This window comes from Boleophthalmus pectinirostris, unplaced genomic scaffold (genome assembly GCF_026225935.1).
Source record: "Boleophthalmus pectinirostris isolate CB_2022bp ecotype Guang Dong unplaced genomic scaffold, ASM2622593v1 HiC_scaffold_6, whole genome shotgun sequence".
NCBI classification, from domain to species: Eukaryota; Metazoa; Chordata; class Actinopteri; order Gobiiformes; family Gobiidae; genus Boleophthalmus; species Boleophthalmus pectinirostris.
In genome coordinates, this window is record NW_026571447.1 from 25,706,694 (window position 1) to 25,728,140 (window position 21,447).

At 39.0% G+C, this 21,447-nt stretch overlaps 2 protein-coding genes and 1 long non-coding RNA gene across 4 annotated transcripts; 2 read left to right on the forward strand and 1 right to left on the reverse strand.

The window, feature by feature from the left end:
* Positions 1 to 1,869: 1,869 nt before the first annotated feature.
* Positions 1,870 to 20,755, reverse strand: LOC129411854 (uncharacterized). The gene is made up of 3 exons (XR_008633467.1): positions 20,064 to 20,755; positions 19,562 to 19,694; positions 1,870 to 1,960 (listed from the first exon to the last, which is right to left on the reverse strand). It is a non-coding gene; the product is annotated as an uncharacterized LOC129411854 (long non-coding RNA).
* On the forward strand, positions 3,563 to 5,192 carry hoxa2b (homeobox A2b). Its single transcript, XM_020937267.2, has 2 exons — positions 3,563 to 4,024; positions 4,444 to 5,192. The coding sequence occupies exons 1-2, from the start codon at positions 3,658 to 3,660 to the stop codon at positions 5,100 to 5,102; spliced, it is 1,026 nt and encodes a 341-aa protein (XP_020792926.1). The 5' UTR covers positions 3,563 to 3,657; the 3' UTR covers positions 5,103 to 5,192.
* skap2 (src kinase associated phosphoprotein 2) lies at positions 7,813 to 15,487 on the forward strand. 2 transcript variants are annotated; one of them, XM_020937265.2, is made up of 12 exons: positions 7,813 to 7,943; positions 8,191 to 8,296; positions 8,368 to 8,393; positions 8,475 to 8,573; positions 10,200 to 10,280; positions 10,465 to 10,548; positions 10,648 to 10,772; positions 11,380 to 11,443; positions 11,535 to 11,660; positions 11,937 to 12,026; positions 12,655 to 12,770; positions 15,002 to 15,487. In XM_020937265.2, exons 1-12 carry the CDS (start codon positions 7,904 to 7,906, stop codon positions 15,092 to 15,094), a joined length of 1,050 nt encoding a protein of 349 aa, XP_020792924.1. In that variant the 5' UTR covers positions 7,813 to 7,903; the 3' UTR covers positions 15,095 to 15,487. The 2 variants fall into 2 exon arrangements, with proteins under 2 accessions (XP_020792924.1, XP_020792925.1); XM_020937266.2 differs by having other exon boundaries at positions 12,658 to 12,770.
* Positions 20,756 to 21,447: the final 692 nt, after the last annotated feature.

The window sequence follows — 21,447 nt, forward strand, 5'->3', positions numbered from 1 at the left end:
CAAACCATGGCGTAACCTGCCACACAGACTTCACACATAGTAGGCAAGTGAATACAACTAGGTCTACAGTCAGAGCCCCAGGGGTATGTGGGGGTGTAGGAGCAGAGCAAATGCGTCTATTAAACAAAAAAAAAAAAAAAAAAATCAAAAAGTCTAATTACTTTACATCCGTCTAGAGAGCGCTGAAATCTATCTGTTTTGTCAAACAGCAGAGCCACTCTTTCCAGTAGCAACAATTTACCAAGAAAAACAGGCTCTACATATAATATATTGCGTAATATTATTTATTTTGGTTGAATGGAGACCTAATTTAATTGTGTTCTTAATATGAGTGCTAGCTTATCTGTAGCTAAAATTCTCTTACTTACTTCAGCATCCATGTTCTGCTGATGATTAAGGTTTGCCAGCAGGGGGCACCAGTGGTTCACGTGTAGCTCTTCTGCGTGGTGCGTTCACTGGCGTCATGAGTAAAGACCCATCCCCTCTTTCAAGGCACCGCAAGTCCACTATTGAGGTTAATGCAATAAAATATCAGAATTTAATGGTAAAGTCGTATCGACAGTTTTATACTAAAATGATCTGGCTTACATTTAAGAGGCTGCCTCAGTTTTACTATGAAGCCCATGAAATGAACAGAATGAAAAATCATGTATTATATACATTTTTAATTCAGACATTCATCACATGATATATACATGTAACAGGGCGTAAAAATAGTAATAGTATAGTATAGTATAGTATAGTATAGTATAGTATAGTATAGTACAGTAAAGTACAGTACAGTAGAGTATAGTATAGTATAGTATAGTATAGTATAGTATAGTATAGTATAGTATAGTATAGTATAGTATAGTATAATAGAGGTGGGATGGTCGGGTCTGCGCTGGGATGAACCTGAGATTTCGTATCACCTTCTAAAACCTTCCTGCTTTCTCCTCATAGGCCCAAGTCCCTTCCGTTCTTTTTGAACAGTCCACGTGCACCCAATTAACTATATGCCTTTTGTTTTTCAAAATCGCGCTGTAGTCTTTGGCAGAAAAGAATATCCTACCTCTGAGTGTTTAATTGTTGCCCAGAAAAGCTACTAGTGGGTAGTTGGCTCTATGGACAATGTCTGCAGAAAAACAGAGTTGGTGGGAAGTTGTTTGTCAAGACCTCTGGTGCCCTCCATATATCAAACCTCATGACACGAGGGGTCACAACAGAAATTTAGGGAGGAAAGTCACGAGCACATGTGGACTATTTGATACCAAAGAGGAATTAAACTATGAAGATAGATTATTACCATCACTTTAGACAATTTGATCAGCAGCCAATTATAATCTCATTCGTTTGTTGATCATTCGTGGTATTGGCGTATTCATAGGGGCCAAATCAGGTGAGTGTTCAGGCATTATTTACGTACAAGTCAGCTTACACGACGCGCTGATTTGCAGCTCCTGTAGTATATGTCAGATCCTGTCATGAATCCAGGAGGGCCATAAATACAACAGTAATGTGCAATTCTACTCCAATACACGTGCACACACAAAGGGTGGAGCATAGGCGCGTTTTGCCATATAAATAGCGCCGTTTTATCACCACTTTCTGTCGTTGAAGCGCAAATAAACCATGTTTTAACACAAGTAAAATACATGATAAACAACTCATTAAGATAAACGAAACTGTTATTTTTTGTACTTATTTGTACTTATTTGTAGCCTAAATAACAGACATACACAATGGAAAACGTTTGTAAAAATACACAATTAAAACAAAACATTCTGACATCATTTATATTTTATTTATTCGATTTAAGTAGGCTATGCCTGGACACCGTTAAGTTCAGCCTTGTGCATTAAATTACACGTAGAGCACCGTCACTGCTTTGGCCCGTGGTGCCTTCCAGATGTCTCTGGTCTCACAACAGAAGGGAAACGCGCTTCTCCTGTTCTCCTGCTCATCCACTGCTCCGTTTCGCCTTCATAAACACAGACAGTTACGAACAAATAGCAAATAAAAAGAACATATCATAATTATATTTACAAGCTGTCTAAAAGAAGATTCATTTTCCACTGAAATTAAAGACAAGTACACAATTATGATTATTATACACTCACATTTGAACATACGACCTACTACAGCATTATTCCGCCCTTAATAGTTATAATCCATATTTTTAGTTAATCAACACATTCACTTCTAACTATGGCTCTATGAGTTTCGATTACGTGCAAAAAATAACAAGTTTCGTCTTCAAGTTGCTGGGTACGTTTAATATAATAAAGGCCTGTACAAAAAAACGAAGAAACCTAAACAAAACACACAAACAAACAAACACATAACAACAACATTTAAATACTAAATAAGCTATATTTTGTTATTTTATCCAGACAAAGACCTCTGCAGTTGTGTGGGAAAAGGAGAGCGAAGGTAGCGATGAATAGCTTCATGCTGAATGCCAACACCCACTCACCTCAGCAAACAATTGATCCAATGTAAGAAAGGCTTTCCACTAAATCAAGTCATGTTTTCTCTTCTTTCTGTTTGCCTATTTCGTTAAAATCATTTAAACCAAACAAATGTTTCCTTTCGATAATCTTTTCAACTCTTGAATAATCCGTGCGTAAAAGCATAATTTTGTTACGCTTAATTTGTTACGATATCTAAATTAAGGTCTCTAGACTGGGCTGCTGCATCTTCAAGTCATATATGATCCAAGGCAGAGGTAGATGCTTCAGATGCGTTCTTGGGGAAGGGAGCTGTCAGAGCCTTGGGCGAGAAAGATTGATCACGCGCACAGGCGACTAGCGCGGCTCTTTGTTTAGAGCAGGGGCAATAAACAGCCATCACTTCCAGCACCTTATCCCATGGCTTCACACTTTAGTGGCAAATCATTTTATACACTCACTGTATTAAGGACAATGAGGATGCTGTACAGACACTACCACTCCAGTATATCTTGATTTTTTTTTAACTTTGATTGACTAAAATACATTATTCAAACAATTCTTGTATTAATTCAATATTAGATTGCTTAATACGCACAGCATGCTCCTTGTTATTCTTATGCACAGAGTTATTGATACACCTGGTTTGAAAAGAGAATTCAGAAGAGATTAAATGCCAAGCATAACGTGGAGGAGAATAGATATATAGGAGAAGATATTAATTAATCATTTTAAACAATGTTTGACGCTTGTTGGAATACATTTCTTTAGCAAACGATCTGGACTGGCTGCGGAAATTACTTGAAAAAGATGGCGACCATAATCATTCACGGATACCCACATTTGGACCACAATAGTGCATTTCCATAACCAACTTATGCACGTCTCGTGGTCTTGGAATAAATGTGTATTAACAGTGACTCAGTGTACATGGACTCAACCCAAGATGTGTAAATAAGGTGCACCCCTGCACACGGAATGAGGCGTTACCACTCCGAGTTTCTCGATCAATCACAGGGGACAGTGGCTTCTTTTGATAAAAGCCCAAATTGTCATTGGGCAGATGTAATCATGTGACAAGCTGCCCAGTCTAATTCCAAGCATGGCCTCGTGCAGGCTGTAAATGGCCCAGAACTCTCCATATTCGACTATAGCCACATTAGCAGTTTATGAATGACCCATCTGGTATCTGTTTTTGTTAAACCTTTAAAACGGCACGAGGAAGGCGATGACTTACGAATTTGGGCGCGAGAGTGGTTTTATCAACAGCCAGCCATCGCTTGCCGAGTGCCTGACATCTCTCACCAACCCTGTCTGTGATGCGTTTCAAAATTCATCAATCAAGAGCTCGACGCTTTCACACTCAGCCCTGATTCCTCCTCCTTTTGAGCACAGCATTCCAAGCCTGAACTCAGCGGATCATCCACGCAACGTCGGCCACGGAAGCACCCGTTCTAAACAGACCGGGAAAAGCTGTGTGGATGCGCGTCAGGCTGCGTGCCCACCTAAGGAATACCCGTGGATGAAGGAGAAGAAAAGCATCAAGAGGATCCAGGCTTCCACGGAGTCGTTACCGCTCTACTTCTCACCCCAAGGCAAGACATGATTAATAACCTCCGAAATAAAGCCTGCTCTTTGTCTTCCACTGGGCCCGCGAAAGTGGACGTCCCTCACTGCACATTGAATCATTCCTATTTATATTTTCAAATTGGCCTTTATATTTTATAAAGTCTTAATCTCACCAAGTGTAAAAGTGTTAATGGCTGACAGTAATGGAGACTGATAGATTAGTCGTACACGGGCCAGCAGCTGGCATGTTCATTAATCTTCAGCCTGCGTCCTGTCCTGTCCACGCAGACCCATCATATTCTGCCGTGAGGCCATAAATCTTGTGAGTGGCTGTGACTTGCTGCCACAAGCTTCTCACTAGCCACCGTGTTTCTTACCATCCTCTGTGTGTGTTTGTTTGTCTCGATCTAAAGGTTTATTAAGTGTTGAGTTGTATACTTCGCAGGTTCACCAGAGGCGGAGGATGCAGGAGTTGGAAGTGGCGCGGCATCACGGAGACTGAGGACCGCATACACCAACACACAGCTGCTCGAGCTGGAAAAGGAGTTCCACTTTAACAAATACCTCTGCAGACCGAGGCGCGTGGAAATAGCATCTTCACTGGATTTAACTGAGAAACAGGTGAAGGTTTGGTTCCAAAACAGACGCATGAAGCACAAGAGACAGACGCACAGCAAAGAGAACCGCGACAGCGACGGAAAATACGCGGGCGAGGACGACGAGGAGGACGACTTCGACCTGACCGAAGACGGCGACGCAGTTCAGTATTTTCCCCAGCCTCCACTGAACACTCCGGACCAGGGCGCTCAGAACAGAGAGAGCCATTGCCCCGCTGTTACACTGCAGAACAGTAATGACAAACATGTGAAACATTTTCCAAACGCGGCGCCCGCTGCTCCGATTTGCTCATCCACAATAGGCCCGAACAATACGCATTCCCCGGCTCAGAGCTCTTTGCAGGATTTCGCAGTTTTCTCACCGTCCTCGTCTTTCTCTCCAAGTTTGTCAGATTCTTTACAAAGTCCCCTGACTTTTTCCAGCGACACATTTGACCTTTTCTCAGAAACTCTCACAACTATTGATCTGCAAAACTTGAGTTATTGAAACTCTCTGTTCACTGTATGCATTTTTAAACGGAATAATATTAGCCTATAAAACTCAAATGAGGTAAGTTAAAACTATGACACATTCTAATTTAGGCCCACTATGCACTGTTAAATTTATTTTTCTATGTATTTTATTATTTTCTATCAATATATTTTTCCTGAAAATAAAAAGTATTAATTAAACCATTAGTGTCTTTTTTATTACAATTTAACATTATTTTGTAATTAAGATAAACTTTATATTTTATATAAATATTTGTATATATTGTTTGACAAAAGAAAACTTGATAAATATTTTAGTAAATAATAAAATAGTCTATTATGGCTCTTTTGTATCCTCGGTATTAGTTTTTTGGGAGTAATATTGAGTCAAAATCCTACTATGAGCAGCTTGCATTAAGAAGTCAGGCCAAAAGCTGTATGACTTTTCTTTGCTCTCTAATTAAATTTTATTGCCTATAAAACTCACAGCACAGAGGCTGCTTGTTTATGGCCTGATGCGCGTTGTAATGCAATCTTTGGGAATTAACATGTCCCTGCGCCACAGTGGCTTTTGGAGATATGGATATTCAAATGAGATTGTTCAAGTCGGCGCAATATATTTGATGTATTTATTTCAATAAGCCCACAGCCTTTTACCTAAAATAGTTCTAATGGTAACAACTTTCACATTATAGACCCATATCTGATGTTTTTATCTGAATGAACGCAACAAAATCAGAAGGATAGCCTTGAGCAGAAAATGTCGGTGGTGCAGAAAGGCGCGCTGATTTTTTATTTATTTATTTTTTTACGTAGAGTACAGCGAATATTTAGGCTAAGGAAAGTCAGATCTTATGTCTTTACATTAATCACTGAACACAGCGCACTGCGTCGTTTCGGGAGTCTTATAAAAGCTCCTGTAATATCAGTCGCACTGGTTTGGAAGAGAAATGAAATGGTTTAAAGTTTAAAATTATGAAACAAATGATAACAATAACATAACATAACGTTGCGGTAATTTATGCAGTGTCAATGATGGACTATAAGCACTTTTAAGAGTACTTTTATCTATTGTCATCAAAAGTTATGAATAAACAAATATGAAATAAAGACATCATCCCATTAAGCGTAACATTACACCAGATACAGCTCAGTTCAGTTCGTCCAGGGGGGCCAGAGAGGCACTCACTCACACTCAGGCTCCCAGGGGTCAGAGGTCAAGCTGGCTCTCCCTTGCTCTCCAAACGGGGAGGAACTAGTGCTGGGTCAGAAGAGGGTCAGGTTTTGAATGACCACAGAGAGACTCATAAAGAATTTGGATGAAAAATGCTCCAGTTTTACGGCTAGTGATTTGAAAAAAAGTAAGAATTATTGGTCCTATTACAATAAATGCTAAATCTTTTATTATCAACATATCATTTATAGTGTGTTTATATAGTAGCCTCGCTCAGACCCAGGTGTGTTAAGTGTTATTGGGAAATGGAGTGCATATGCTTTCTTATAACAGTGACAAATATAACACAATACCAGCAGCTAGGCCCTGTAGGCTTACTGCTGCCCCTGGAGGCTTTCCTGGACAACTGTCATCCCTGTCACATCCCAGCAAAACAATAGGCAATAGTTCAAAGGCCTGCTCTTTTAGACCAGGCAGGGTGATGGTGGCTGTCCACAGAAGACTAATGAGAGTGGCACCTTTGTCAACAATATGTCAACAGAGAGATTTGTTTGAGTTTAGGTTACCCCAGACCACTGTACATTCCCAAGTGATGTATCATGTAAAGGTTCTAGGGGCGTAAAGAATGCCTTTAATAATTTAATGTGTTTTCTTGGCATGGAACCAGTGAATAAAACAGAAAATATAGGTTATGTTAGAAACTGATCACTATTTTATTTTATTTTTTTAACCAAGGAGTGTTTGGAGTTACCCCATGGTGTTAGTGAGCAGTGTTTCCCAACCAGGGGTACAGGAATGCAAACACTACCCAGATCTAATAATAGAAGGTGAAATTTAAACGCGTTTGAATGTAAAATAAGCTTTGAAGGACAGTTTAGTTCTTTATGAATATTCCGGTTAGGGCACCAGTAGTCTATAAACCTTAAAATGCAATGGCAAGGATTGATAATAAAGACACACAAATTAAGGAGGGAGGACTCAGGAGTGTAAGAGAAAGCTCAGAGTGCCCAACAGCACTGCAGTAGCCTATAGCAAGCAATAGGTGCCATTGCAGAGACGCGTGTTCAAGATTCTCTATAGTTTTTTGTTGTTTTTTTTTAAATTTATTTAAATTTATAAAACGCGGCTGTTCCTGAAACCTTTACCTATGCAGCACAACACGCTAAAATAAAAATTAATTTAGGAGCTTATGTTTACCAAATGTGCCCATAACTTTCCACACAAAACAATTATGATCAGATCTTTATTTATGCCGCCATAAACTGGAACTAGTAATGTTATTGTAAGCACTTCAGCTTTGTCCATTAAGTCGGTCAAAGTCAACACTTAAATGCCAAGGAAATATTATCAGGAATCAATCTTAATATATGATCCCCGCATTATGCTTCGAATTTATTAGGCCCGTTAGCTCCATTAAAACATCAAGACGCTGTCAACACGCGCTGCCCTGTTATGAACGGGCTTATATCATAAAGACTAATAAACGACAACACAACAAAGCGATGTGTGGCTGAAAGTGAGCGTGGTCAGTGATAAATAATTAGCAGAATGACTTCCTACTTCCGTGTCACGCTAAGTTTCCTCTTTGGAGCCCGTGCGCACTGAACCGGCCGCGTAAACAGTAAGGAGCAGATTTGGCCACTATGAGGGCAATTCCTGAAGAGATAACGGCGCTTATATCAGGTAAATGCCCAGGGATTTAAGTCTATGCTAATACAGGTTAACTGGGGAGTTTGAAGACGACTTGCAGTCAAAATAACGCATTCAGACCAGGGTTTGCGTTTAAGAGGAAGTGTTACATTGCTTGTCTATGTACTGGACTTTAAGCCAATGATTAACAGAAAGTAGTGCCATTTTTAGGCTACAATTTGCAGTAAAAATGAATTAACCTTCATCTAATATTTTATTATGTATTTGTTTTGTGTTGTAGATCTTGAAGTTTTCCTGAGTGATGGATTAAAAGGAGAGAATTTGAGCAAGAAGGCAAAAGAAAAAAGAGAAGTGTTCATTAAGAGGCTACAGGATGTAAAACTGGGGTATGGAAATATTTTAAACTTAAAACTCTGTTCAAAACACATATCACATTATGTTGTTTGTTTGGTTTCAGTTTTCCCAATGATTTCAAAGACAAAAGTAAGTATTACTTTGATTCATTTTCATTTACATTAAGGTAAAGTGTTCTGTACATCATCCTTTGTGTACTGCATATTGCAGTTGAGGATGACTATGAGGAAGAAGAGGAGTTTGACAGCAACAATGATGGCGGATCCCTGCAGTCAGAGCGTACGGACAAAGATGAAGAAACATGTGAAGGTAAACCACAAAACATGTGACCACATTGATACTTTAAGTTTGGTACAGTAACACTCAGACCAAATGTTTGAAATACACAGGCATGAACATTTACCGTATGTGAACATTTTTACCCAGTTGGCTTATTAAGATGATGTTCGTTTAAACATCAACTACCACTGGGATGGTTGTAGTTTCTTCAGTGGAAGAGATGGACCAAAACAAATCTGTCTTCTCCATTGTCTCTATACAATAGGTGCCAATATGTGACTTTATGTCAATGTTTCACACACCTTTAACCATAATTTTAGTTGGTTACTAATAAGGCTAGGTTCATTTAATGTCAGAATTCACTCAAGTGTGGTTCATGTAAGATATTTGAGATGTATTTATTTATTCATTCCTTTTATGAAACCTCAGGAATCAGTTCATACGTCACATTTCAGAAATTTAGTAAAAAAAACAAACAAAAAGACAACATACTTACCCTAACATAACTGTAGCAGGCTCTAACATGTATATCTAAAATGTAATCTGATCCATTATTTGTGGATCACACTTTGATATTATCCAAGGTAAGATATGTCCCAACAAGCACTTAGTCTAATAGTGACCTACTCACTGGAATTACAAGTGCAGAAATTACACTGTGGCTCATGCATGCTCAGATTTGTGGCCCGCTCCTGCAGAAAGTGACTTTGAGTGGCACAATGAGGCAGACATTCCAATTGTATCTTGGCAACATACTTTGGAAGCAATTTAGGGGCACAACCGTGGCTTGCACCTCCTCTTTTAGGGCCGCCTTTTGACAGCCTGAACATGCTTTATTGCTCTCAGACCCTGTTTCTGAACCCCAAATGACTGCCAAGGCTGTACTTGTGACAAAATGCACACATTTCTAACTATACAGTAGCACTAATCCTGCACAGTGTTCCCCGCCTTGAGTTTTGTGTCATATTTTGTTTTGCATTTTAAAATGGAGGTTTGAGAAATCCTTGAGTAGAGCAGGGGTTAAGATGTGGTTTATGGCCGGTAAGCAGCTGTCACTTTTATGGGCGCGCTTTCACACAAACAACTTTGACACAGGAGTTGAACATTTGCATTGAAGTTGCATGGTGCAAAGGGCAGCTCATGAAGTAATATAACCACTTTGTTTCATGGATTTGTTTTGGACTGTAATATCATTTTTCTTACAAGAGAAACATATGTATAGTGGTGGTTAAGATGTTACTTTAAATATAGATTTGTTGCCTGTAAACTAGGCTTAGAAAAAAAAGATGAAGATAAACATGATTACATATGGGACAAAGTTGGACTTTTCCTGAATAGTTTTAAAATGATCTTGATCTTTAGAATATGACCACATGGAATATTTATGAAACAACTATATTATTTGATTGTGTAATTACATTGTTAAAAGCATCTTTGTACTCATAATTGTGGTACCAAAATCAGTTTTGAGTGTAAGTTTTTTTCTTAGTATTGAAATTTTAATATTAGGCTGTGTCCAGCTTTTTCCAACGTTACAGTTCAATGAATGGCTTTAATGCACAGGACATGTAACTTTCCTAACCCTTATGATATTCAGGGATACTTTCTCCTATAAAAAAAGTACAGTGTGACTAAGTTACAGCTGTTGTTTTCCAGGGGTCCAGCAGTCTCCCCCTGTGGCAGCTCAGGACCTCACATCTGTCTTTAAGGCTGGTTATCTCGAGAAACGCAGAAAAGGTCAGTATTCCTGTATTCGCGCTGCTTTGAAGAATGTAGGGATATGCAAATGATTATATGATTCTGGATAAATGCATGTTTCAAATAAATGGGATTTCAGTTATAACCCAAATTAATTTTTTTTTTTCTATAAATCAAGCAGTTTTTTCACTATAGTTATTTATTCCACATGTTGTTTTCTCAGATCACAGCTTCTTTGGGACTGAGTGGCAGAAAAGATGGTGTGCTCTGAGCCAGCACACCTTCTACTATTATGGCAGTGATAAAGGTTTAATTATTTTGTATATTTTTAAGATGTATACAATAAATATCTGACACCTGAATGACAATTAACTTAGAGCCATGTGTACCTCTTTTAATTAAACAGATAAGCAGCAGAAAGGCGAGTTCAGCATTGATGGCTACTCTGTCAAGATGAATAACACCTTACGCAAAGACTCCAAGAAAGATTTTTGTTTTGAAATATCGGCGCCAGACAAGAGAGTCTATCAGGTATGCATGTCAAAATTTGAAATATTGTTTAGAAAAGTTAACTCTTATGGTGCATTAACTTTTCTAGTGGGGGGTCCGCCAAATGCTTGTCTCCATGGAGTGGTTATTGCTTTGCGTGTTGTGTTCCACAGTACGAGAATAGCATTCAACTTTCTGTCTTCAATTACTTTTTTATTGTTAAAAAGAAACAAAAATTTATTTTAACAGAGAGTGGGGTTGCGCCTCACCAGATCTGATGTGTAATTTGGTCTGATGGCATAATTTATTCCATACTGTAGAACATAGCAGGTAAAGCAGTAACTTGACAATAATATCTCCATATGGCCCTTCATCTGAAAAGTTACGCAGTGCACCTTTAAAATCTAGCTGGGTGTGTGAAGGCAGCTCAGTAAAACCATTTTTAAACCTCTTCATTCATTTGACACTGCTGCCTTTGCAATGGCTTTACTGACGCGCATATATTAGTGTCTAAATGAGGCTTCAGACTCTCCCATGTGGAACATTTTACTATGCATAAATCTTGTATTATTTGTTTATGTTAATTAATACATGTATAACTGTGAATTGAACTGACTAAAGTTGTGAATACGCCTCACCTTCGTCACAGTTTTGTGCGTCATCGGCGAAAGAGGCGGAGAAGTGGGTGAAACAGATAGACTTTGTTTTGAAAGGTTTGGCCTTTACCTATGTTTTATTCAGTTAGGTTAGTTGCATTATTAATATGACTCAAATGGTCTACATGCTGTTGTGTATTGATTCTAGACATGACTGGCATCATACCAGAGGACGAGGAAGAGCAGGAAATGTATGATGATGTTGGACATGCAATGGACATGGACAATGGAGATGTGGAGCCAATTGATGAGGACATCTATGAAATACTGCCAGGTTTGACTATTCTTTTGATAAGGACCTGAACAAGTTTATGTAAGGCTCACTGTGATATTTCATGATTTTAAATATGATTTAAAAGGGCTAAAACAGCTAAAGTTTATTAATGCATTTTATGAGTAATAAAAAAAGACACCAGATTTTTTTATTTTTATTTATTTTACATTGTCTGGACTGAGAAAGCAAAGTGCCCATACCATATTAAATATTTTAGCTGTTTTTAACCCTTTTAAAGCGTATATGTACATGTATTTGTTATATTTTCTTTTTCAGAAGAGGAAGAGCTTCCAAAAACTGAGCCAGTCAGCAAACTCTCTCCATCTCCTGCTCCTGTTCAAGCTCCTGCTCCTGCCCGTGCTCCAGGTACAAATATATTTTTTGTATGCCATGAAACTCGAAGCACTAAACATAGCAGATATCTTTGTACGCTCATTGTGGTCATAATAATACAGACTGTCTTCAGATATGGTCTCCATAAAGGGAAGTTTCACACTGAGTGCACACAAAACTGGATGTGAGCAACTTCCTTTTACTGACTGTGTTGTTATTATAGCACTCTAAACATACCCAGTGTTTTTCAAACTTGCACCATATACAATAAACTACACAACATTTTGTCTCTAGTTCAGCGGCTTATATGTAAATATATGCATACAATGCACATATTTCAAGTGCGAATATTGTGGGGATTTCAAAAGATTTAGCAAAGCGCTCTCGCTGATAATGATCCAAACATTATTTGCTGAAGTTGTAACTTATGGAAGCTGCAGAATATTTGCATTTTTATGTAGCATTAAAGGAGATGAGTGAAAATCACACACTTCTCTGTTATAATTATATCAACTGTAGTGCTGTCACTGTTGTTTTGATTATATGTGTAGTAGAAAAACTAAAACGAATGTGGACTAGTATAAATAAAATGAATGTATACATGGCTAAATAATTGTACATAATAGCATTTTAAGATGAAGTATGAGTTTTCTGTTTATAGCAGTTAATAAGAGCACAGACTACAAGAACTTCTACCAGGGCCTATGGGACTGCACTGGAGACCACCCAGACGAGCTGTCCTTTAAACGCGGAGACGCCATCTACATTCTCAGCAAGGTACAGTCACATACAGTGGGCTTTTTCTCCTGAGAGGGGCATTGTTTCTTTAATAAAGGTGGGCTGTTGATGAACGCTGTGGCTCAAATACCCTGTAGCCTTAGCATATTGCCTGAGTCAGACATGTTGTTCTATGGCTGGCCACAGACCACCTAAAGAGAGTTAATTCTAGGCCTGGGAGGACCTGACTATGTGTATCCTTTTTACTGGCAGTGAATGGCCCGCTGCCAGGAGCCCAGGGCTGTTGGTACAAGCAGACTGGACTAGGTTTTTCTGTCTGGCACTGCGGTGATGGGGATTAGTTGTGTCACCACGGAAACTGTTTTAGTGTTGTTGGCGGAGGCTGTTTGAGCTGGCACCGGGCTCCCCTCCATCATTTCCATCTGGGCTGTTTCTGCTCGGAGCTGCTGCTGTCATACCAAGCAGCTAAAGCAGGCTCCCTCTCAGCCCACACACCTCTTACAACTCTCCACCTCACTTTGTCAAATAGTCATTTTTGGTCTCAGAAAATCCAAGCTTAGGTTATGGGTCCGAGGCTGATACTGCCATCTGATTTAATAACACATACTCAGACATTATTGTTGTGAATATCGCCTATTTTACAATATTTCTATTAGTGCGTGAAGCTGTCTGTCGCCCTATTTCCAGATTCAGCTCTGTATCACTTGACTTTTCAAATTCAAGTGCGCCATCTAGTGGTACGTTTTGGCACTTACAAAACACGGTGCTATTGAGCCTCAAAAAAGATGAAGAGCCACAATTTAAATAGAAGCCCAATACCAAGAGTATTTTGAAATAGCTACATTGAATATTTTTATTACTATTGAATGATTACGTGATTTATTATTATTTTTGCAGTTATAGCGTAAACAATATTATTATGTTTTGACTTTATTTCCTGGCACAGGTGCTTTTGGAAGAAGACAATAAAAAAAATAATTGATTAATTGATCTAGTAGCTGTAATGGGAGGGGCTAAATGCACAAAGCAGACAGAGTGTTGCTGTACTCATTTCCCAAATGCCTGTTTATTGCCCCTGTCTTTGTGGAAGAGGACCAAGACTCAAGTTGCCCTTTCACTCAGACGAGGAGTGCCATTAGGTGGAACCTTGGTGTTGGGGGTTGTGGCCCGCTGCAAGGGCAATGACCATAAAACCTGTCTGGACTGTAGCAGCCAGCTGCAGCTAAAGGCACAGACCACTTCCTCCCCCATCTTCCTCTCCTCAGTCCCTCCTCCATTCTTTCTCTCTCCTCCGTCCCTCCCCCATTCCTCAGCCCAGAAATAGCAGTGTTACAGCGAGACCCCCCAGACGGACCCAGGGTGAGTGTGACAGGAGGCTGTGCTGCCGCAGCTCCACCCTCCCTCCTCAAGTCACAGCACATAAAACAAATTGAGGGATGTATGATCATTAACCCATTACCTTAGCCAAATGGGCTGGACATAAACACTGTCCAAATATGATCCAGTGGAGTTCTCCAGGCCAAAGTCTTTATCACATTAAAGCCATCGAACTCAGGCTACACAGTAATGCGACAGTGCGTTTATGTTTCTGTCTTATGAGTTTACTTGCTCTTTCACTTGTCTATTTGAGATTTCCTAAACACTCCCAAAAGGCAAGCTGTATGAAGACATATTAAGGGTGGATTTTTGATCAATCAAACACTTTGTTAAAGTTTAAAATGTCATGTCCCTGTGTCCATGTTATGTCCCTCTGTGATACATGACCTATAACCTGTTAATGCTATTATTGTAATTTGGCTTCTATATAACCATATGGTCATTCATAAGTACATGTCTCTGAGAGTGGCACAAATGTTGTTCTGTGCATGAGTTTGAACATGAGTGTGGAGGCTGGTTACTCTTCTTCTGTGACTGCAGAAATGGATCTCTGTTGTGACTTCTGTGTGAGAGGACTTTGATGTGAGAGGAGGACTCTGATTTCAGATCTGCTTGGCCCGAGCTGCTCGCGTCTCCACACACTGACAGACATTTAGAGCCATTACTTGTTGCAGAGTGGCAGATTTATGTGTGAGGGCTCTTTGCACACAGAGCTTTGTCTTGAGTGGTGAGTGTGCATTTTCATAAGTGCCACCACATAAGGAGACAGACAGAAAGTGAAAATTAGGCTATTTGAATTATTTGTGATGTACAAATACATGTTGGAGGGTTAAGAAATGGTGATGTTTTTGAATGTGATTTCCTGAATGTGTTTTGCTTTGTTTTTTACACAGGAATACAACACTTTTGGTTGGTGGGTTGGAGAGAAGCATGGAGCCATTGGCATTGTCCCCAAAGACTACCTGGCAGAGCTTTATACAGTATAAATAAATACACCTCCAGTAAGTTATGTGGGAAAAAATATTTAAAAAATATAATGAATAAATAGACCACAAATTACATGGTCTGTTTCATTTCCTGCACAGTATTTGTTGTCTACTAAAAAGCATTTCAGACAGATATTTGTATATGTTTATTCATTGTGATTCTGCACTGAGAGATCCTTTGTCCTTCTGTTGTAATATTTAATTTGCTAATATTTTTATTGGACTCATTTCAATTTCCATTTATTTATTTGCTTCACATGCCACAAGGTGGCAATAGAGTTACTTCTGTGGTCACAGTTGACAGTTTTTTTTCAGACCACATTAATGTCATTTTTGTTTTCAAAAGTCACTGTTTTGTAAACATGTCTAATAAAAGTAAAACGATGTCTTTAATGTGGTGTTGTGTCTGGTCGTGCGTTGGCTTGAAGGCAGCACAAGACTGTGTGTTATGGCAGCAGAGAGAGCTTGTGGGCAGGAGATCAGAGTGGCAGATGGTTGGCTGTGCCTGGAGCCTGTAGTGAGGAGTGGAGGTGCACTAATAAGACAGGAGCACACAGGGAGAGCAGCTTATCGCCCTCTGAGGAGCTGTTTGACAGGTGCCGCTGTGGACACATCTTAGTCAGGTGGCATACACTGTATACATAACTGTATACTCAAAACATGTATAAGATCGTTTTAAACTAAAAATCTGCAGACAGCAGACAATGGGTTTTTGTCAAGGTTTTTTCAAGGTTGTGAGAAAATGGGACTAAAACTGCTTTCATTAAGCAATAATTCATCATACCTTTGTCTCAGAATTTTTGCTCACTCCTGTCTTTCTGTTTTGTTCCTCTTGAGTGATGAGCAAGTCCTCCGTCCTTTGGGTGACATTCAAAGCCCACATAAATCTCGTTTTTTACGGTGCTCTGCAGTTATAAAACCTGTCTTCTAATTGGAGATGTAATGAATTACCATAATTAGTTATTGAATATAGTACATTGGTATAGGGGAGAAAATCCTTTGTTTTATCACTGTGTAACAATATAATAGTCACTCAGCCAACTTCAACAGACGACATTTTTGTGACAATTGGAGCTTCTTGGACTTGATTATCCAACACCAATAAAAAAGTTCAAACTGTCGAGTGTTGAGTCAAACCCTAACAAAGTCTACACTTTTTGCAAGTGTTACAAGCCACAAATGTGGCTAAATATTGCAGCAAATTTTTATGTGCCAATAAAGGATTTCCTTAATGGATGTCAACTACAGCCTCCTCCCCCTTAGATTTGGACAGTCATATCCCCTGAATATACAAGTCCTTTTACTGCAATTTAACATCAAGATATAATGTTTCATAGATAAATGTCACCATGCCATTAATCCTCTAGCACTAAATTACACTAATGATACCAGAATATCACTAATTAATACTTGCAACCATAAAGACACATTTGGTGGCCAAATGCATAGATTGAGCTGTGGTGTATCAATAAATAAAGTGGTAATCGATGCTGAATTTGTTTTACACCATAAGTAAGCGTTTTAGCCACACATTATTCAGCATGATCCAAGTGTTTCAGTTTTCAGAAAATACAATTAAGTAACTCACACATTATCCTACTCCCATTAGTATCAGAATTTCTCAATTGATTCCCATGGGAATAAACTACAAGATACAGAAACACAATTTCCAAACTACTGAAATTCATTGGAGAAATAAAAATAGTATACTTAATACTATCTAAAGCTAAATTCAGTAACCCATGATTTTATTGAACTAAGCTTCCCTGTAAAGAGTATATAAAATACACACTATTGAAGCTTAAAAATATAATACTTTAAAATACTTGTCTTAAGTCTATGCCACCATGCATTCATCACCACACAGCATCATAGTAGCTTCCTGTCAAGAATAACATTCTCTTATTTATGTGAGATCTTCTGGCATTTTGCAGGAAATCTATTACCTCGCCACTGGCCCTCTGTCAGCGTTCCATTAAAGCCTTTCTGCTGCTCAAAATCTTTAAATCTAAAATAGACATTTTTCAAATGCTGGTCACTCTTAATTGAGGTCAGTCTCCGCTGACATAACTCATAGCAGCTGACAAATTAAGATTTCCTCACTATAGGCCTGGTGACATTGCGGAGATGTGGTCGATTTAAAGTCCAAGCTAACACAGATCCTGACATGGTGCACTGAAAATTCATATTTAAAATGTGACGTTTAGCAGATTTCAATTTGTCCAGTGGTTTTTCAAAATGTAATTTGTATTAGTATGAGCGGCAGACTCGGGTTAGTGGAAGACCAGTAAATATAAGTTCAGACAGGTCATTTATAACATGCCACACCTACAACTCGCATGCTCCTGTGTTACCATGGATATCGTCAGTGCTAATTGTCTTATTGGAGAGACAGGGTCTTTACACAATTATATCAGTTAAGCATAATAACCAAAATCTATAATACAACTCAGATAGCAACAAACTAATTAAAAGTAATATTTAGTAATAGATTGTGTGATCCCTGGTTTGTGGTTAATAACTTAACTTAATTTTTATTATTTGTTTATATGGTTGGAACAGTGTCTTTTAATGAACGCGTCAGATGCTCTGAGCTAAATTCCACCCATTGTCCCAAACTCACTCTCACAAACACTCATTCATACATGAGTGTACATGGATACTGGAGGCATGGTAAATAAAGTGTCTTGCTCAAGGACACAATAACAGTATGCACTCGACTAGAGCCACTGCTGTCCCACTGTGGCATTGTGGTATTCCCAAAGATTTCCCATCAAAGACTCAAAGTATAAACCAGGTCTAATGTGACCTACTTAGCTTCCAAGACCAGACACAATGCCAAGATATAACCTCTGAAATTACTGAGTAACAATATAAAACAAAAATGGTACAAGCCACCTGAAGATTACAGTGGCAAATCTGTGGACCTAGTCCCTAACAGAAATGTTTTGGTAATTTCAAAATACTAAATCAAGCATAGCAATATTGGCCCCATTTGCCATCTGAAATTAAAACAGTAACGTTGTAAACACAACCTGTTGGATTGTACCACACATTCATCCTCTTATCCACCTGTTGCCTGTTCACGCTTTCTTTCTAGGATTTTTTTTAATAGATACTGACCTTTGCCAAAAAAAAAAAAAAAAAAAAAAAAAAAAAGAACTTATATTAATGCTATATTATTTTTTTTTTTTCCAAAGAAAACAAATGTGAGGACAAAATGGTCACCTTCTTCCTAATTCTTACAGTCTATCCCACTCATCAGGAGCACAGAGGAGAGACAATCTGTCAACCACCTCACGTGTCTATGTCGCATTTATCTGATCAGTGTACATTTCCAAATGCATGTTATTAGTCTAACTCCAGCTCTGTCTAATCCCATAATATTCTCACTCTGATTGAGCCATTCCTACTCTATATCCAACTTGTCATCTCTCATGCTGTTATTCGCTCCAATGCTCCACACAGCTCTCGTCTTGCACAGTCCAGCCCTGGCTGTCATGTCCACTGGAGCTATGCGCTGACATGCCACTCGGGATAAATCAGGCTTATCAAAGTGACAGCTGTTTGTCCACCTGCTATAAACATCTCCCACACCTTCCCCTGGCACGACCTCTTTCTCAGATTATTTACAAGTCTTTGGCATCCATACTCTGGGCCCTGTTTACTCTCCAGCTCTGTCTCTAATATCAGCTCAATTACTTGATTTATTCTGCTAGTTAGTGCTGTAAATAATGATTGTAGGATTGTTTATTTGTCAAAGGGCATAGGGCCAGACCATTGCTCTTTAACCACACCAAAGATTCCTATACAAGTGGACCAGTTTCCAGGATCAGTCTCTACTCTTTGACCCCCACAATGTGTAGATCCCTGTTACCCTGACCCTCAGTGCTACATAGACACCTTCTCAATGTCAGATCTTTTTATAGCACCTTTTTTCTGAAAGCTAAGCCTTGGCAGAGGAAGTAAAAGTATGAGGCTTGAATTACCAAGACTTGCAAAGCTGGGAATGTGAAAAGATGCTTGCTGCCATTTAGCGTCAGCTTCAGTATAGGTCCTAGCCTAGGTCCTGTCAAGCTAACCTGAACTAATTTAGAGTCCAGTGCAGACGCAAGAGCTCATCAATACAGACAGAATGGTCACATGGACGTACAGAGTAACATGACCAAATCATCACTGCAATCAGACTCTCAAATGTCTTTATAAGTCCAATGCAACACACCTGTCACTTAACCCGCCACGTTGATAAACCTACTTTTTGTATAAGATCTTGCTGGGTTATGTGATTAACCATGAGCTATGTAACTTTTCTGGTGAAGGATCGACCACCTGCTTGCCTCCATGGAGATATTACTGCTTTCCTAGAAGTATCAAAGCACGGTATTACCACAGCATGGTATTAAACCTATTTATAGCATGTGTTGAATTAGGTGTTTGCTAAAAAAAAACCCAAAACCACATTCTTACCGTGAACCGGGTCGTTTCTCTAGATGAGTTTAATACCAGCGTGGAACATTTCTGGCAACTATATCTCCATGAAGACCTTCCATCAAAAGTTGTAGTAAAACCTTTAAGTCTGCAATCAAGTGCTCCATGAGATCTGGGCAGAAAAATTATAGATTTGTGCATTTGTTCACAATTTAATGAAAATATAAAACTGTGTGTACAGGCATGTGTGTACATTTGTCTAGATTTTGGAGCCCACCCATCACTTTACAGCCATACTTACTAACATGGCCTCCCATAAATGATAATGATATGAATTTAGGATGTTCATTACAGAAACAGTAGGTGGAGATATTTGATTAATTTGTCGCTTCATGCTGGTTTTGATGATAGATGGTGTCTGGAGAAGACAACCAAAACCACTGGATCTACTGCAGACTAAGGAGAATTTAGGCTCATCATAAAAGATTTCTTCTTGCCTCTTATTTCACTTGGACATTTTTATGTTTTTTTTATTTTCTACCTCATTGCGGCTGTGAGCTGGCTGCTGATTTACACACGCTGGCAGCCAAGCACATAGGCCTCAGGAGACACTGCCCTCTACCCCTCTCCATTTCCTCTTGCTCCCTGGGCTCTGCTGTCCGCTCACCGCCACCTCAGGGTGCCTCTTGGTGTCTGTGGGTGTCTCCGGATTCACCCGTCCGCCTCCGACCAAAGCACTCCCCTTGTTCTCGTTCCTCATCTGTAACAAGACATGGCTCTAGTGGGGGCGTGATTCAATGTGGTGACACTCTGGGGTTGGTCCCTTGTGCTAAGACATGAATCCATACGACAATATACGGAAGGCCTGCTTTGTATGTTGTTATATTTATTTGAATTGCTGCCCATTCTATTCCATCTGTTTTTATCTGTGCACTCCAATGGGACATGTCTTATTTTACACACCACATTATAATTTTGTGATCTTTTCTTCCGTGCTCCCTCCTTTCTCAATTTTGGCTGCGTGTACAACCCATAGTGACTGCATTGGGATGAGTGCCTACACAAGGCAATGAGAGGCAGTTTCTTGCTTTGGTACAATGATCTCATCTTATCTGCAGTAGTAATTGGTGACAGCTTGCGAGAGGGAAATGGCAGGTACAGAGTCGTCATGCAGAACCAAAAGGAGAAGATACCAAGGGCTGTTGAATTTGCCAAATGATTGATGCATCTGAACTTGGCTCATTTCCATGTCCTGCAATGGAGTGACAAAGAAAAATGCTTTAGCCTTGACTGAATGACTTGAAGTATTTTTCCTGCTCAGTTTGACAGGTGGCAGAGGAGGGTCTGTCTTGGGCACACAAGGACAGATGCAGCCTTTGGAATCCCGTTTTGGCTCAAAGGTTCAGGAATTTTTGTGGCCCCCGTAAATCACTGCCTCGGAATGAAAGAGACCTTGAAATACCTCGAGTTCTAAGGCAAAATTATCACTTTTTCCCACTTTTTATTGTAGTGAAAAACTACTAAGTGCAGATGTAGGTTTTATTTATTTGAACGACTTGTAAAAAAATGTGTAATATTATTTTGCAGACATATTTATTAGTCACAAGTATATTGGCTATATTTATCTCCATGAGTAAAGCCTTATTGACAAAGTAAAAAAAAAAAAAGGATTTATTTTTCCCACAATAGGGAAATTCCAATGTTGCAATGCAAAGTACAAGAATAGCAAGAGAACTGAAAATATGCTATATATAGGGTGACAAAAATGATTAAAGGATGTAAAACGTAAGATAATTATTTAGTTTTCAGTATTATCTATTAGCAAATATTTTTAAAACTGTCTCACTAGATAAATTCTGATGACCAGAAAAAAAAAGAAGTTTGATGTATTTTAATTTTTTGTGTGTGTCCTCTGTAAATCATTG